The sequence below is a fragment of the Opisthocomus hoazin genome, chromosome 4 (assembly GCF_030867145.1).
Source record: "Opisthocomus hoazin isolate bOpiHoa1 chromosome 4, bOpiHoa1.hap1, whole genome shotgun sequence".
Taxonomy (NCBI): Eukaryota; Metazoa; Chordata; class Aves; order Opisthocomiformes; family Opisthocomidae; genus Opisthocomus; species Opisthocomus hoazin.
Window position 1 is genome coordinate 58392733 of NC_134417.1, and position 17937 is coordinate 58410669.

Consider the following 17937-nt stretch of genomic DNA (forward strand, 5'->3'; position numbering starts at 1 on the left):
CTTTTTAAGAGTACTTTGTCCAGCACATTTAACATTACAGGTTTTTGTAAGATCTTCCGCACTTCTTGAGATGGAGAAAGACATCACTTCTCTGAAAAAGCAGAGCTCTCTTGTTAAAGATAACCCATAATGTATACTGGACAAAGAAAGAGAACTCAGCATTCTGTGTATTACCTTCTTGCAGTATTTCCCGAGTGTTAAAAAAAAAACCATCTAGCCTCTGAAATGCAAAAAAGATTTAAACTTGCTCACACAACATAAGCATTTTCTTCAGGAAAGCCAGCAGTTCTTAAAGACATCTTAAGAGAATATAACCCACGGCATAATCAAAGATCAAGAAAATACCTAAGAAAATGGTTGCATACAATTAAGGCTTTTACATCCAGGTGAAAAACAAACTCCACATACACACAAGCTACTTACCTTACTAAAATCAGGTTTGCCAAAAACCGCATTAGCCCCAGGACAAGCTTCTGCCAGCGCACAGCTTAATTTCAAGAGGTCATTACATGTACTGACATTCTAAGAAGCGTGGAGAGGGAACAAGTTATTAACTGTCAATTTTAATAGATGCTTGACAGCTTATAACAGCCAAAAATTAAATCAGAACAGTTGCACTGCTGTTGAGACAAGTAATGCCCCACCTTAAGCTTTCAATCTTCATGATTTTGGTTGTATTTATAAGCCTGCTCTCCTTTTCTTCCAAGAATTAATGAAATGGATCAGGGGCAGGTAATGTACCCCAGAGAAATAGTTTGCAACTAACATTTTTAACAGTTTCATTACCAGCTTCTGCAAGCAGTAGGCTTATTAATCATTTCTCACAGATTTTAGTAGGTATTTGCTGTTCTTTTCATTTCCTTAATACAAGCAAACAACAGCTCTGGCATACCCCTCATTTTCTCTACATGCAAGACTTGGGTTTTTGTTTGGCTGAGAGAAGCAGAGCCTTTCCAGTTACAACTCGGTCTCTGAACCACTGTAAAACTGGGTCAATTCCAGTACCGTCACATTTATTAGATGACATTCTACTTGTTAATTCAAAGGAAAGGATCCAGAGCAGGGAAGAAAACACTAGTGCAGCTACACATTTTCTCATCCTTAGAAACACACTGCTAATTTTTGTACCTTACAATACTAAGCAAGCTACTGCCACAGAGTCTCCGAATGCCAGCCTAAGAACCTAGAGGAGAATTACCTATGACTATTACATCTAAAAATCCCTTTATTAGCAGAAGTTTTTCCATAAACAGAATGAGTAAAGTGTGGTCCTCCTCCCCAAATTCCTATTAGGGACATAGCAAGCAGCATTACCTCCTCCAACCAGCTCACAGCTACTACACAGGTCTTAAGTAATCTGCACACGCCAATTAGCCAGCAGACCAAATAGAAAAAGCAAGCTTTGGTTGTCCTTCTGGGCTTTCCCCTCTCCCTGCTGCACTCCGCACATAAATGAAAATTACTCATTGTTTTGGCTTTTGTTTCACTTTTCCTCGCTGCCCCCATCCAACATCCTCCCGCCCCGTTACACAGAACATGAAGGGCCCCAGCATCTTTGAGCCATCTCCGCATCAAGCTTGGCTGAAATTGCCCCAAATGCTCAGCTGTTAGAGGGTGGGGGTATCCACCCACCAAAGAAACCCCAACTACAATTCAAACAGATGGAGGAACAAGCCTTTCGGACATTTCATAAAAGAGTAACTGATTTCAGTTTAAAAGGGCAGAGTAATACTTGCGATTCTGATATCTAAACTAACTTTTTTTTTTCCATCATCAAATGCTATCATTTTTTTCTCACTTCTACAGAAACCTGCTGGGGGAGGCAGGGGAGTGGGATTAAACACCTCAGTTAAAATCAGTTCTCTGAACTCACCTGTGCCCAAAATGTTACAGCGTCTTCAACGTAGCAGCCAATAACATCTTCAACTTGAGGGAGGGGAAGGAAAAAAAAAAAGAACAAATTATTCTCAGATGCGATTTAAATTATTCTCAAATGTCAGATCATGGTTTGTGCAGCGATTTTTTTTAAACCCCCCCCCACATTACCTTCGTCACTCTCCGTGCCTCCATCCATGACAGCAGGCCCTGAAAAGGTGCAAGATGTCGGCAGGTAAGAGAAATGGCGGCACTCCCCGAGGCGCTCCCCTGTCGCCTCTCCCCCACGCCGCCCCTCAGCCCCTCCCCCGCCAAGCCAGCGCCGCCCGTCTCCTTCGCCAAAAACGCTCTCTTCCCCGCCAGGAAGCGCCGGGAGGCTGCCACGGCCGAGCAGAGCAGCGCGCCCTCCCCGCCGGCCTCCCTCGCCCCCCCCCCGCTCCCGCTACCTGAGGCGACCGTGCCGGCTCGGGCCGACGGGCCCCGCCACGGCCGCACGTGCTTCCACCGCCACCGGCCGCCACCGGCCCCGCGCATGCGGCCGCCTCCAACGCCCGCCCGGCCTCCGCCGCGATCGCTGCGCACCGGGCCGGGCCGGGCCTGGCCTTCCCTCCCGTCCCTCGGTGCGAGGGGAGCCGCTTCCGCCTGCGGGCAGCCCCTATCCCCAGCCGGAGCAGCCCCGCCCGGCGCCGGGGCAAGGCTTGCGGGCCCCAGGCTGTTTCTACAAGTCCCTGACCGTGCGAGGCCCTCGCGTGGCTGAAGGACCCCGCGTTCCGCAGAAAGGCCCCTGCGCTGTTAGAATAACAGGAGTTTGTTGTTTTCACTTGGAAGATGAGTTAGTGATACCCCTAAACCCAGGAGCTGTGCTTGGAGGAGACAAGAACACCCTTGGAAGGCTGCTTGTTGGCACTTAGCTAGTTTTGGCTGGTTCTGGCCAAAGAGTAGCATCCAAAAGTAACCTATCCTTCATTATAACACATTATAATACTAAAAATCACACCCCTGGGGGAAAGACCCCCAGACCCTTCCCCACTGAACAGGTGCAGTGTAGTGATGCTGACCAAGTGTGACGCCAACGCCGTAACCGGCGGGCAGCAGGGGACTGCCCCACGGGCTGACGCTTACTGGTAAGAAATTGAATAAAGACCGATGTCTCCTGTGGATCGGGTACGCCAGCCTTACCTCGCGTCCGAACCTGCGCAGCATCGTAACGAATCCAGGTCTCGTGCCAGTGCGTGAGATTGGTCACCGCACCCCGGGAACGAACTCCCACCTCTGCGGCCACAACGTGGCCAGCTGCGTCCTCCTCCGCACGAAAGGCTGGCGATGGGCATGCGCTGACCCCTGTTTTGAAGCACAAACAAAGCAGCCAGCAGGGAGGCTGCTGCGCTGAGGACGTGCCCTCCACCGGCCCCGATGAACAGGCTCATCCGCCGGCCCTTGTGCGACGTGTCAGCGCTCATCTTGTTCGGGTTTCACATACACTGATCTGCAATTTTCCTGCCTTACGAAAATGAAAGCTGATGAAGCCCTCGGCAAGGTGGGGGTGCTGGTGCTGCGCCGGCGACGCATTCCAGGTGAGTCTGGGACTTTCCCTAGGGAGGGAACTGACAGAGCACACAGGCTTAGTGCCCAGCTGGGGCCGACCCACACAGGTACAGCGAACGCAAAACTAGAGCTAAAACCAGCATAAAGCAAGTAACGAGTTACTCTACCAGAAGACAAATGCTGAGGGCTCCAAAGCACGAGTAGCCTTCTAGACAAAAGTGGTATCTTTTGTTACGAGAAGAAACCCCAAGCAGGTACACCTGTGCGAGGTCTTTTAGACCTTTGTTGTTGTTTTCAATTACATTTGTGCTAAGAAAATATCCTATCGCTACCTGCAAAGCTGTCTCTTCCGTTAGGCTACGTGGCTACAAGAGAACTACCACTAGAGACTCCAGGGACTGGCAGACACGAGACCTGCAAACCGTTTAACGTGCACAACATGCTGCGAAGACACTGACAGCTTGACAAAGCAATTCTGCCCGGAGGCCGTTACCAGCTCTGAACTCGCATGTTGCATTCCCCCTCCTCCCAAAGCTGAGACAGACAGACGCATTTTATATTTAGTATCAGAGCGGCACAGAACGGGAAGGAGCCTCTTGCCCTCCACTGAGGATGCCTGACCAGTCTGTACTATCATAAACAGCCAAGGTACATCTAAGCCTTTTCATAGGGCAATTAAAACTAGTGAAAAAATTGTGTCCTATGCTCTAGGAGTGCTATAATAACAGCAAAATATTTATTTGAAAGCCAGCTATTTAAAAAATGAGAAGTGCTAAAGCATTGCCTAAGACCTCCGTAACCAACTTTACCAGCTCAGAGCACTCTGTGTAATGACAACAAACCATTTCCCCCACACCAGATTACTTGGATTAGAGTCAGAAACGGTTAATGTGTCTAGCTGAACGACAGATATACGCCCACAGATAAATCATACAGGTGAAAGGATAACTTATCTGCCCCGTGATACTACGCGTTAGAGTTCACAACTGCTCTCAGCAAAAAAAGCCATCAACAACTACACGTTAAACTGAGCTCTTTATTTAATGACCACTGTTAATGGTAAGCATACTAGCATTTGGTCTCTGCTTTTACCTTTACAAAAATTTTCTTAATAGAAGTATAAAGAGATTTTTCAATAGAATTGGAGGTTGCAATTTGGATGCTACAAAATGTTGGGGTTTTTTTTAGGATAAAAATAAGAGTAATTCCAGTTAAGTGCAAATTTCACTTAAGGCATGACATCGGTGTCCAGTTTTCACAGCCGGCAATATTATGAGATATACTGTACCTGTTTTTTCATGGATAGATATGAAAAAAAATTCTGCAAAAAAGTGCTACATGAGTACCAAGAAGTCAAAAGTACACCTTCTAGTAAGCAAAGTGGGTTTCTTTTACTTGGATGTCATAAACATGGGTGAAAAGTGGTCAAAACTCCAAAGCAATATTTAATGCAGTTGATATTTTTATGATCCCACCTGTTTTCCAACTAAAAACAAATATAATGAAATAAATGTAATAACTTCTTAGTATCATTTAAGTGCAAATGTTAAGTAAGTTTAAGCACAGAATAAAATTTTTCAAAATTGACTTTGATAAAACCAGTTTTTGATGATCAAAGTAAAGTTTATTAAGACTGAATTTGGCAAACATTTGGCAAGTGTTTTTAACTCAAAATGTCAATAAAAACACATTATTTCCTAAACATAAACAGTTATCAGTATAAAAAGAAACATGAAACACAACTTTTTTGTAACTATTAAAACCTCTGTCTATAACAATATTTTGCTGTGAGAAACCTCATCTCTGAAATACACACGTGCATTTCTGGAACTGCATTCCCTAGTGGGTATAGCCACGGGGATAAATACAAAAGTAGAATAAACTTCCACTATTAAACTTGTAATAATCTCTCTGAATATGGAAAGAAATTTTTTTTTTCTGTATTTTTATTTATCATTTTTTTACCAATGTTATTTACATTTGTTTGTTTCTTGTAATTCTGTCGTGAAATCGCCATTTATTTACAAGACCAAGCAGAGGATCTGTAGAAATGATTGCTTCTTGAGACCAGAAGAGGGAGCTCAAATTAATATTTTTATTTATTAAGTTAAAGCAGTCTGTAACAGTGTAGAATTTAAAGGTAAAGGTACTTTTTAAACATTCATTAGACACTTTGGTATATTATACATCTCAATTATTTGCATCTGTAGTAATGGCAGTAATAGCTCAAAGTAAATAGCCTTTTTTAATCTTTGAATTTGGGTAACTGAGCCTTCCATTCCCTTCTCACTGGGATTTCAGCCGCCTCCACCAGTGGCTGTGGGACGTGCATGCACTCCCAAGAGCGCGCTCCTTCCCTCCCACAGCCGGCGTCCGAACGGAACAGCAAGCTGCCCTGCACCAAACGCACTCGGCCTCACCTCTTCTCTGCCCGTCGGCACATGAAGGCATCAGGCACACAGAGGCATTCTCGCTGATGAGAGTCCAAGCTTTGTAAGCTTCTCCCAGCTCTCGCCGTGAAACCTCAGGACACACGTACCACCTGAAAAGTCTGCAATCCAAGAGACATCTTCAAGTATTGTCAGGACAAACTGACTTACTCTCTGTTTTCAAAGGAGACTAACAAAGTTACCTCAGGCTCTGCTTTTGCCTCCTAAACTGCAGCCTCTGCCAGTTACTCTGTACCAAGTTCTTGCTGTGCTGCTTTGCAGGTTTAAACCACACAAAGTTTCCAAATTTTAAATTTTCCTGTCCTCTACCTTTAATGCAACACATGCTGCCACAGCTGTGAATAAGGACAAGGAATACAAAAGCATTTCTCGCTTCTTGAGGGACTCAGTCTGTGTTGGATTAGACATGATGAAAAAGCATCTGTTGGACAAATAAGTCTATATCAAACATTATATAATTATTTGTTTGCATGCAATAAATAGCTTATCCATTTCCACTTCGTGTTTTCAGAAGTTTAGTGTAATAGAATCATTGTTATGGACAGTATCAGAGAAACAGAATCAGGAGAACAGTACTACTAGAGAAATCTGGGGTAAACAGGCAGGATGCCTTCAAGTAGCTAGTAGGTATGTGTGGAAATGGGTTTACAAGCATACAGAACTTCACATGTAAAAAGTAGTTCTACGCTGGCAAGAATAGAGCCTACAGAAGCGTGAGAGAAGACGGGTATGTCTGAATTTTATATAAAGGTGATGAAACCAACAGAAAGAAAAAAAAAGGATTTAAAGAAAAGATTAAAATGTCAATATTAACAGAACAAATCCCAAGTAAAAATCCATGAACAAGATGAGTCTAAGGACTCTACAAATAAAGCGCATCATAAAAGTCTAAGAATAGGACACATTTTCTTTGCTTTACTACAATGTAATACTTAAACACGTGCTTATTCTCTCAGATCTCAACAGTTCTGTAAATCTCTAAATATGACTTTCCATTCTCAAAGGAATATCTATGTAACAATTCTGGAGATGAGAAATGCATTGATTAAAGTACCAATTTTATTGCAACAAGATAATTAAAAATTAATTTCAGCAATAGACCAAAACAGCAGAATAAAGAAATGAAGAAATACAAGTATGCAGGTAGGCACAGTGAAAAATACTCTTCCATACAAGAATTAACATTGTGCCATATAATAACTATTTCTTTATTACTCTCATGGCTTCTTTGGTGGCACTGGACCTTTCTCTTCCCATTTAGCAGCCTTCTCCTTTTTCAGCTGTAACAAAGAAAGACACCAACAGAGGTTCAAGCATTAATTTGCAAGTTGGCTAGTAATGCAATATTCAATCTCTACATCCGGTCATAAATTTACCAGAGCGATATCTGCAATGGAGAGAGCTACAGATCACTATTAGCCCAACCTAGCATCGCTTACTTCTGCATCGCAGGACAAAGGAGCGCTTCCACAGCTCTGCAGCTCCTCCCCTGTTCAAGCCAGGGCTGCCTTTGTCTCTGATAATGGCACTCTAGGTGTTTCTGTATACCTCGAGGCAAAAGTGCCCCGCAAATGTTCACGGTTTTATTTTAAGTCAATGAAAGGTAAAGACTTTTTATTACAGATGTGTAACAGACACAGTTAGACTAACAGCATGCACAAAATCACACAGAAGTTTGTTGCTGAGGTAGATGCTAAACCCCCATCTCAATGTCTTCTCACTGACCCACAAGGTCAGGTCTTCCTCTCGTAAGATTTGTGTATGTGGTAGGCTCTTATAGCATGGTGTGATTTACCAACACACACACATTTAACTCTGCCATTTTGTAGTAAGACTGTTAATCCAATTTATCTGTTCTTTTCAGAAGCCACAGTTGTTCTCAAGCACTGTTACATTAGTGAATGAAATTCTACCTAGAGCAATTATATACAAGGGATGCATGGACTTTTGTATCTCATCTAACATAAGATATCATGTTGCTATCAAAAATGCAAGGAAAGACAAAATAATATTTCTAACGTACTTTTTTTCCACATAAAATGGTGTCAAAAGGAAGCAAGGCCCCAGTACTGTTTTGGATGTCTACAAATGAACTCACTGCTAAGCAATCCTGTTGTTGGCCTACACAGGAACTCATGTTAAAACATTTTTCCACATTTGGAGGCTTGAGGTTTGTATCTGAAATTCCTACTACTTTTTGCAAATAAAAGAAAATGTTAGGGGGAAAAAAGAAATGTAGTAATTTGGGTTTGATGGTAACACATTTTCTCCTACAAACTGACACTGTATTTGTAACATCTTACCGTATTTTGTGATGATTTCCAAAATAAAGAAAATGAGTTAAAATTTCACAAAGCTAGAACAGCTTTCTCATTAACAAACACCTTGTTGCAAGCAGCGAGCACAAAAGCAGTTAAGATTTTAAAAGTTAATTAAGCAACATTGCCTTACAAAAGAATTCATGAACAGTCAAGACATACTTCCAGCAGAGATGGTGCAGATAAGGAACTAATGTGGGGAAAGAATAAGTATTTAAGCATCTAAGTAACCTACACTGCAGGGCATTTAAATTTACGATACTGCCAGTGGGGTGGAGGAGGCACCTCTAAGGCAGTGGTTCAAAGCGTCTAAGAAAGACGCGCCAGATTTGGCCCAACTACACAGACATTCATAAGGAAAAGAACATCATGAAGTTTTAAAAATGAGGTAGCAAACACACATTCCGAAATGTCACAGGTGACTTTCTGAGAGTCTGCTTTTTGCTTCTTTTTGTCACACAGTAAAATATTTTGATTTTCTGTAATGGAGGGTTACCTCAATAAAAATCTTCCCAGTTAAGGTAAATACCATCCCAGACATGACTGACCTCTGAAATCCTGCAATGGCTCATAATTGTATTTAAAACTTTATTTTAAGAGGCTAGTGTAAAGAGAACAAATGATATAATGCATTTATATGCCCCGTAAATCATACACTTATCTTTTTTAGACATCCTATTGTGAAAATATATTTGAATTAAGCAATAAATGTAGTAACTTGCCCATTCTTGATAACATTTTTCAAAGTAAGCCATGTCATCATCTTCTGAATGCTTTCCATGAGAAACTTGCCTTGTGGCACTAGAACTGCCTGAAGAAAAAAAAAAAAAAAACAACAAAACTTTTTTTCATTAATGATACTTGCTATTCCATTAGTTATGTTTCACATTTGGCAAAACACAATTAAAATGAGAACTCACCTTTATAGGCAAGTAATAAACCGCAGCAATTAGAACCAAAGAGTAACCTCTTTAGTCTAGGCTAGCAGCTACTATAAATAGTCTTGTAGGAGTTCAACAGTTATATTAATTGCTAAATTCTTATACTAAATAAGGGACATAAAATAAGCATAACCAATCCATAATTCCACACAGAAAAGTTTTGGCAGAAGGCAGTTTCACAGGATTGTGCTGAGTATGTACAATCCATTCAGACATCATCATAGCATCATAGAACCATAGAATGCTTTGGGTCGGAAGGGACCTTTAGAGGTCATGTAGTCCAGCCCCCTTGCAGTGAGCAGGGACACCTTCCACTAGACCACGTCTTAGAACACCATCCAACCTGGCCTTGAATGTTTCCAGGGATGGGGCCTCCACTGCCTCTCTGGACAACCTGTTCCAGTGTTTCACCACCCTTATTGTAAAAAATTTCTTCTTTATATCTAGTCTAAATCTACTCTCTTTTAGTTTAAAACCATTACCTCTTGTCCTATCACACCAGGCCCTGCTAAAAAGCCTGTGCCCATCTTTTTTATAAGCCCCCTTTAAGTACTGGAAGGCTGCAATAAGGTGTCCCCAGAGCCTTCTCTTCTCCAGGCTGAACAGCCCCAACTCTCTCAGCCTTTCCTCACAGGAGAGGTGTTCCAGTCCTCTGATCATTTTTGTGACGATGAGCTTCTAGTAAGAATTAAAAATCTTAAAAACTGACCCAATGAATAAGTGACACCATTAATGGGGAAGATACCAAACATTAGGAAAAGATCATTAAAGTTTAAAGCACATCATGACCAAAAATAACAAGCAGTAACAAAACAGTTATTCCAAGCACTTCAAGTACATGAATGTTGCACTAACTTTTCACATAACAAGGCTTCAATATTCATTTCAATTTTTAACTTTGATTTTAGCCCTAAGCATCCTTGAACCCATAAATAAAACCAATTAATTTATATTAAATAATTTTTGCAAAACAGTATTATCCTACTAATATATTACCTGGTATCTGTGAGATGGTTTGAGTAGAACTAGAAGGTCCCTGAAATGCTTTTAGAACTGGATGATCCATGCTGGTAACAGGGGATTCTAAAAGCTCAGCAGAAGGAGCCCCTGTTAGAAAATGAGTTGAATGAAAAGTAAAATTAACTTCACAAGATATATTAAGAACATACATGATGGGATTAAAACGAAGCTGCAGATTAATATGTACAACACTCGGAGCAGACCTCATAAACTCAAGTTTACAAAAGCAAAATTGGCCTCAAAAGAAATTAAATTTTATGGCTATGGCTATGCTATAGTTTCTAAACTTCAGACAAATCCAGGAAAACAGATCAGAATTTAAAAAAGAAATAATGAGTACACGGCAACAATAAATAAAACAGTATTTCAGGACAAAATGTGTCCAGTACTAAATGACACAAAACTCACAGAGCAGCAGAGGTATCGAGGCCAACTAACAAACTTGTCAAAAAGAAGATCTACAAATGACCTCTTTTTTTTATGCTGAACAGCTATTAACCTTTGAGATTGGAAAAAAAAATGCTGTAACTGTGTAACGAAGAAATCCCCAGGCAGTATTAGGCTAAAGGATTAACGTAAACATAACACGGAAGTATTAAGAGAAAAACAGAAGTTACAGACTTCTTTCTACAAGATATGCTCCACCTCAACCAGAAGCTATTGGGCTGAATATCAGAATTACTGACAAAGAGTTTTTTTATCAGTTCACTCCAGGAAGTTGGACAAGATGGTCACAGTGGTCTCTTCACATCTACCTAAGGACTCCTAGGGAAAAAGAAAAATCTGTCTGAAGTCCTACTCATATTGATCAAGTTTGCCTTCACAGTTTGAAAGTCTATGTTGAATTGCTATTTTTCAAAACTACTTAGTTGGAGAATTAAAGTTTCATCTCGGGTCAGCTGCACTTACCTATTCCACTGTCATCGAGTCTCATGTAGCCTTCTGCTAGTGAACTAAAGCCAGTCAGCCCTCCCATAGCAGCATAAGGAACATCCTGCCCCACAGGCTTTCCTTGGGCTAAGCGCTTCTGTTTAGTTTCCACGACGGTTTCATGAGCGTATGTTGACTGACCACACGCACAGGTAAAGCAACTATGAAAGCCCGAACACTTGGAACCTAATTAAAAAACAAGTAAGTGTAATGAGTAAGATGATAATGGAATTTCTACTTCACTGCAGACAAAACGACATTTCTCTAAACTGTTCTTGTCAAAAACTGGAGTTCCTTCACTACAAAAGCATCCGGCTACGCTTTCTATTTGGAAGCACGTATGTGATTTGGGGCAAAGCAATCAGTTGTCTTTGCTGAAACCTTTTACAGCCTCTTTTCATCATGATATGAAAACGCTGAATAAAACAGAAGAAAGGATGAATGTAGGGATTAGATCATAGGGGTTGTGCAGTCTCAGGGTCTCATTCAGTGAAGTTTCGAGTACCTCCGATGATGGAGATTCCACCTCTCTGAGCAGCCTGGACCAGTGTTGGTCTTCCCTTGGAGCAGACATTTCTTTCCTAATATCTAACTGGATTTCCTACATTGCAACTTGTGTGCATTGCCATTAGAAATACTCTTCTCTACCCCTCCCCTGACAAAAAATAAAGGGAGAAAAAATTCTGTCACTGGGTAAAGAAGTCAACCTGCCAGCATTTTGGCAGTATTATCTCCAAAGGCTTACAGCACATGTCCATGTTGTGTGGCCAGAAAACCTCGTACCACAATTTATGATACAAATCACAATTTAAATGTATTTTAAAATTAGCAAAATTATCTGGGTAGTAAACAGAGGCTGTGGCAACAGCACAATGGGTTCTACATAAGACTACCATTAGACTGACTTTCGGGGGTTTTTTGAAGCTTACGTAGCCACAGGATGTAACTGAAATAGTTAAACAAATGACGTGACATTCAGAAACACAGAGTGAAGTCAACTGATATATATGCCCTAGCTACAGCTAAGACTGTCATCAAAGCCATGCTGGAGCAACGATGTGAACAAGAAATTCAGGAACTGATTTTGCAAATGTTTCATTATACAAATTACCCTGCTTCCAACTCCCAGTTATGGTTCATTTTGCAGAGCACCAAGGAAGATTTTTTTGAAGTCTTGTGTAATATGTTCGAGATCACATTCCTGGAAATGTTAAAGGCTTTTTAGTATCATTTTGAGCACTCCTCAGTCCCAGAGCTCTTACTCTGTGTTTGGATACAGAACAAAGTATATGCAACACATAAAGTGCAACAGCAGTATTTTTTAAATTTTAAAGAGAGCATATCTTTAATTTATCTGTCACATTATTATCACAGCACTGGGCTACACTAATATCAGTACATTAAAACAACACAAGTCCAAAACAGAAGCAAGTCTTGGCACTTCTCTGTGTAATCTTTGAAGGCCTCAGAAGCATCAGGCACTTTTGAGAAACACTAGAAAAATTGCATAATGTAAATGATTATTAAAAACACTGTGTTCTAAGGATTCAGTCTGAATCATCCAATTGCACATTTAAGACTTTCACATTACTTAGAGCAAAATTTTGAAAGGCTGTCATATAAATATTTTATGTTTTATTCTGTGGCATATGATTCTCATCCAGCAAAATCTGTTTATGATTTTTCCTGTACAAATCAGACAGATTTCATAAAAGAAATTTACTAACAGTATAGAAGTTGAACAAAAACATATTCAGCTTACATAATCTGAGGTTTCAAACTAAAACATCTTTATCCATTATTTGGTTTCTGTGGTTAATAATTACTGCTGTTTCGTTGCAATAACCTTGAACAATCGAAACAAAAAGCTTCCTCTTGATGCCTTCTCAAACCTTTTGCTTGAAACTCCGTTCCCATGTGCATTTCTGGACCCACGACCTGTATGCTTAGGAACTGCTTTGTTCAAGTGCTAACAATAGTACTGTTTGGGAACAGTACAGTTTTGAGCTGAGAAAAGATACAAAGAAAAAGGTTATACTCAACCAGGCGATAGAGGAACAGAGATCAACACTTCTCTCTCTCAGACTACCAGGTTCAAGTAGAAGACTGGCATGCATGCAGCAGTAGAGATGACAAACTGCAAATGGGGTGCTTTCATACGGCCTAACTTCAGGCGGCTGTCTCCATACGCACCCAACCAAATCATTCAAAAACTTACGCTCCTTCACAGAACTTGGGGAAGCTAAGGATGTTATTCTAAACCTTACCGTGGAAAGGCCATGTCTTCCTTCCCATTTTCCGTCCTTCTACAAGGACCGAAATACGCACCAGTGACAAGTGCAGCACATACCCAGTACTGTGGGCAGCACGCAGACCCCTAACGTGCTGTTTCTGTTAAGTTTCCTAGCAAAGAATGCTACAAGTCCATCAGTAACTTACAAGAGTTACATGAAAATCCAGGTGCCGCACTGTGCTGATCAGCGAAGTGTTTGCATCTACAACGGACGGGCTGTGTGCCGTTCAGAGGGACACAGTGATAGGACTGGCATGGACAACGGCTCACTCTGCAAGGCACACAAATAGGACAGTCTTTGGGAATCACTTCATAGTCCGTTTTGTGTTGTTTATACCTAAAACAGGCAAAAATAATAACTTTGTTAGCATTTATCAGAAATCTACCTGAAAGGCTTATAATTTATCTTACAAGTTCTGTTTTGAAGTATCTTTAATTCTATTAATTACTGTTAGTTGCTAATTTTCAATTAAATGCATAATATCAGGTGCTTTTACATCCACTTATTACATTAATACCCCAAACCCTTATGTTTCATTTTGACAGCACTATCAGAATCAATCTGATCTAAAATCACTCGTGCCAAAAAGTTGAATTTATGGAAGACTACAAAATCATTCTGATCTCAAAAAAATGTATTGAGATTTAGATTTAAGGACACTTCTTATGATTGAAAACCTAATTTTCTCAATCCTTAGACCTTAAAGAAACTTGCCTATACTGTACTGTAATGTATCTGGAGACATTTTACATTTTCCTGATTTTAAAAAATACAACAGTTCAACAAAATAAAAAGATTCCTACCGGTGAGTACAAAAGCAGAGCGCCTCTGGTCCCACCAGCTTACAGTCCATGCCAGCTGGTGATCTCCAGCTCACATACAACCTGTTCTGTAACCGAATCGGTAATACTTTTCTTTGGTACTCATATTCCTCAGGGGTAAAGAGCTTTCCTCCATCATCATCACCTACAATTCTGTAGGCATGTCATAAAAAAACACCGTAAGAAAATGAAGACAACAATAGTAGGTTTCTCAAGACATTTTATCAAATAATATATAACAATACTTTTGCTGTAAATGCAAAAAAAAAAAAAAAAAACTTTCATAATACTGTCCTAGTGATACACATTTAACAGAACTATAGCTGAATTCTGGAGAGATTTTGTGAATAATGCTCCTTTAAAAAATTTGCTCTGACAGACTGAAAGCCAGGGCTGTAAGAGAGAAGGAAAAAATCAATAAAGCGATCTACCAAGCTCCTTTTCATACTGCAGAAAAAGCAATGGGCATCAAGGGTTGTGAAAGCAGCCAGCTCTTCCTCAGCCTTCTTCAATGCCTCCAGGCAAGTCACTTCACCCCTCCACACCGAACCCTACCGCAGACTTGTGCCAGGCTACCTAACCCCAGTCTGCTCCGGTCAGATTATTCGGCTGGCAGCGGGGAACCTCGCTGCCATCCAAGTCACAAGCAACACAGCCACGCCGTCCCCGGCCCTGCAAGGAGACCGTGCCGGTTCCTGCACGTCAGGCTGAGAGCAGCTGCACCCCGTGCCCTGGACGGGCTTTAAGCGATAGCGACGTTCAGATTCAAGGTCACTCAGTAGCTGCAGCTCCAGAACAGCACCCAGATTCCACATTTACAGCGGAAGACATCAAGTGAAAGCGGACCGGGCTCGTGTGGGTTCCCGCTCGAGATCAAGGCCCCGAGGGGAGCGACGGCGAGACCCGCGGAGGCACGGCGGGGGACACGGAGCACCCCGCGGGGCCTCACTCGCCGCGCAGCGAAGCCGGCGGCTCCGAGAAGGGCAGCACCGCCGGTGGACACCGAGGAGTGCGACGATCGCCTCCGGGCCGCCGGCCTCCAAGGCCGGGCCGAGGGCGCCCGGCCCCCTCCCCAGCGACCTCCCGCCACCGCGCCGCCGCTCTCACCGCCGGTACTCCGCGTACTCCTCCTGCGGCCGCGCCATGCCCGGCGCCGCCGCCGCCGGGCCGCCCGCTGCCAGGGCGCCTGGGCCGGGGACCGTCAGCCCTGTCAATCCCTCGCACCCGGGTGCGGGGCTGGGGGAAGGCGCCCTCGGTGAGCTACAGCGCTGGGGCACCGACCCCCGTGGGCGTGCAGGCGTGGCGCCGCGGGATGGGCACCGGCACCGCCGTAGCCAGCCACCCAAGCAGCCGTGTCCGCCCCGCCGCTGGCATGGCCCTGGGCGGCTGTGGCTGCGCAGGCCTCGCCTCACCGCGCTCTGGTGGGTGCGTGAGGGGCGGCTGCGTCCGGTCACCGATCCCCTGGCAGATGTCAGGGAGGGAAACCTGCGGAACACTCAGGCGGGAGGTGGGGAGAGCTCGGGGCTGGCTCTGACGAGGGGAGCCTGGGTTAGGGGCCTTTGCGTCCGCCTTGAACCCACCGCTGCGCTGCGACTGCGCCCGGTGCAGAGCACATGGAAGGGCTCAGTTGACGCCAGAGGTATGTTGTGGGTATAGGAATACTGCTACAATATCCTGGCAAAGTATATAGTACGGTTGTATTCCTTACCTACAGAAATACCCACCACCCTGCCTGAACTAAAAAAAAAAAGAGCCTTTCTGCATTCACTGACAAAGCGCAATTGCAGTGATCTCTCATGGCTCTTAGCTGATACCACTGCACGGAAAAAAGGCCGTCGTGTGGGCCCTGCGTAATGATCTGCCAGTGCTGCTGCACAATATGATTTAAGTGAGGCTTGTTTTTCTCGGCAGTGGAAGGCAGTACATATTTGTTCTCCTACTACGCATTAGCTCAGAGGCACAAGTTTTCAACACCACTAACATTAACCACCTTAACACTGCCACCTGCAATATTTCTTGCTAGTACTAGAGTGAATTTCCTCTTTTTCCTGTACATAAACAGCAAGCCTACCTTGCAGTACGATGGCTGTCGTCCTAGAAGGTAAGTGGACTGCCATCACTTTAGTCCCACTAGGAATTAGCATGTGTTGGTAAGGCTTACTCAGGCTCCAGTTGCTGCCATAGTCTTGTTTAACCTTTAAATTCCCATTCAAGCTAAATAAACAAACCATGTTAGTTACCAGTTTTCACCGGTTCTCTGCTCCAGCCAATAAACATTCCTGTTTGCTTCTGATTCTGCTGTTGTGCACTGTAAACAAATAAAAGGTCCTGGGAATGTACTATGTAGAAAAAAAATGCTAACAAAATCATGTATGACTTGGCTTTCATTCCCTACTGAAGCAATATAATGGAAGTCAACAGTATTATTCTGTTTATTAGGGGCAGGATGACAGGGTGTGGTTTGTAACTATGTTGATGAGCTATAACAAAGTGGACTATTGCCAGGTGACAAGTCTTCCCTTTATTGTGGATTACGTGTTTAGATTTGCAAAGTTTACTGAGAAGCGGTAACATCTTTTGTTAGCTCAACTGATATAGTGGGAAAAAGACAAGCTTTATGGCAAACAAGCCTTTCTTCAGGTTTAGCTTTGACAGACAAGGTGCTACTGCAGAAGACAGGTTCTTTGGTTGTTACAGATTGAGTTGATGGCAAAGATGCTAGCAAAAAAAAGCACTAATTCAAACATTATTTTCCTGTCTTAAAATTCAGTTTATTAACTAGACAAAAATTACACACCAAAGAGAAGTTACAGCCTTTGCATAACGCTTACTTGAAAAGACACGTCTGAAAACACAGTTTTGTCATAAGCATGACCATTTCTCCATGCCTTTTCCCTATTCTAAAAGTTTTCAATTTCTAATTTGAGTAAAATGAGGTCATTGTAAGGAAATCCATTCCAAATATTTACTTTCAACAAACAGCTTAAACATTTAACATTTTGAGGCAGGTCTAAAGAACACAAACAGCGTAAGAGGCAATGCACATTCCCACTACCACCTGCCAACCCTTCACTTGTTGTTGTAGATCTTGAATCTCTAAGTTACCTCAGCGGGTAAGTTCATACCTATGGAGAGTTTCATTCTTAGTCAATGATCTACAGAGAATGTGAAAAACATGACCCAGGTACAGCATTTAGGAACTCAACTGTAAAACTCTTCAGAGCAGAGAAAATCCCTATCTTTGTGTTTTAGAGAGAATCCAGAGCTGTTGATCCTCAGAAAAACAAATAAACAAAACAAAATACCCCAACTGTTGCCATTTATCTAGAACAGCTTGAAAGATTTATTTCAATCTAGAGCATGAAAGCTGCCTCTTGATATCATAAATCTTACCTCAAACTCACTGATGTTCTTTCAAAGCTCTTCCATTATAAAATATAATATATGCTTTGTTCATAGTTGAAGACAAAAGGAGGCCAACTTTGGCAAACACTTGTAACCAAAGATGGTTCTCAGACCGGCAACCTGCAATTCCCAATTCGTCTCCACATGCCACAGCCAATGCCACCACGTTGAAACAACTCCTCCAATGTGTTTGAAGGGCTGTAGTAAATAGACCACAGGCTGCTATTTCGGATACTGCACTGTCTGTGTAAATTGACTGCTTCCTCTTGATACAAACATATTGGTCGCATAGTGACCGAGTACGTGAGCGAAAGATGTAGTATGTTTTTCTTGACTGA

The 17937-nt window shown here is 42.4% G+C and overlaps 2 protein-coding genes across 10 annotated transcripts in view; both read right to left on the reverse strand.

Annotated features, from left to right (window-relative positions):
* Positions 1 to 2423, reverse strand: part of STK31 (serine/threonine kinase 31) — a 107549-nt gene extending 105126 nt beyond the window's left edge. For 6 of the 7 annotated variants that reach the window (XM_075419150.1, XM_075419148.1, XM_075419147.1 and 3 more), the window contains exons 1-4: positions 2322 to 2423; positions 2047 to 2085; positions 1874 to 1926; positions 424 to 522 (exon numbers count right to left, since the gene is read on the reverse strand). In XM_075419150.1, the coding sequence (XP_075275265.1) occupies positions 424 to 522; positions 1874 to 1926; positions 2047 to 2085; positions 2322 to 2409 (279 nt within the window). In that variant the 5' untranslated portion in view covers positions 2410 to 2423. Of the gene's footprint in view, positions 1 to 423; positions 523 to 644; positions 693 to 1873; positions 1927 to 2046; positions 2086 to 2321 lie in introns of those variants that run through there. The other variant, XM_075419149.1, reaches the window with a different exon arrangement.
* A 3054-nt stretch (positions 2424 to 5477) lies between these two features.
* On the reverse strand, positions 5478 to 15421 carry FAM221A (family with sequence similarity 221 member A). 3 transcript variants are annotated; one of them, XR_012763583.1, is made up of 8 exons: positions 15302 to 15421; positions 14177 to 14347; positions 13519 to 13709; positions 11059 to 11265; positions 10126 to 10236; positions 8911 to 8999; positions 6053 to 7150; positions 5478 to 5971 (listed from the first exon to the last, which is right to left on the reverse strand). XR_012763583.1 is itself a non-coding variant. In XM_075417453.1 (7 exons), the coding sequence occupies exons 1-7, from the start codon at positions 15337 to 15339 to the stop codon at positions 7088 to 7090; spliced, it is 804 nt and encodes a 267-aa protein (XP_075273568.1). In that variant the 5' UTR covers positions 15340 to 15421; the 3' UTR covers positions 5478 to 7087. The 3 variants fall into 3 exon arrangements, 2 of the variants coding, with proteins under 2 accessions (XP_075273568.1, XP_075273567.1); XM_075417453.1 differs by having other exon boundaries at positions 5478 to 7150; positions 13519 to 13643; XM_075417452.1 differs by having other exon boundaries at positions 5478 to 7150.
* Between the last annotated feature and the right edge of the window lie 2516 nt (positions 15422 to 17937).

What these genes read in the sequence shown, in the direction of transcription:
- FAM221A (XM_075417452.1), bottom strand. Translation starts at nt 15,339, where the DNA reads ATGGCGCGGCCGCAGGAGGAGTACGCGGAGTACCGGCG. An exon ending in GAGTACGCGGAGTACCGGCG is followed by an intron (nt 14,348 to 15,301) that starts GTGAGAGCGGCG and finishes ACATGCCTACAG; the next exon opens with AATTGTAGGTGATGATGATG. An exon ending in ACTCGATGACAGTGGAATAG is followed by an intron (nt 10,237 to 11,058) that starts GTAAGTGCAGCT and finishes ATTTTCTAACAG; the next exon opens with GGGCTCCTTCTGCTGAGCTT.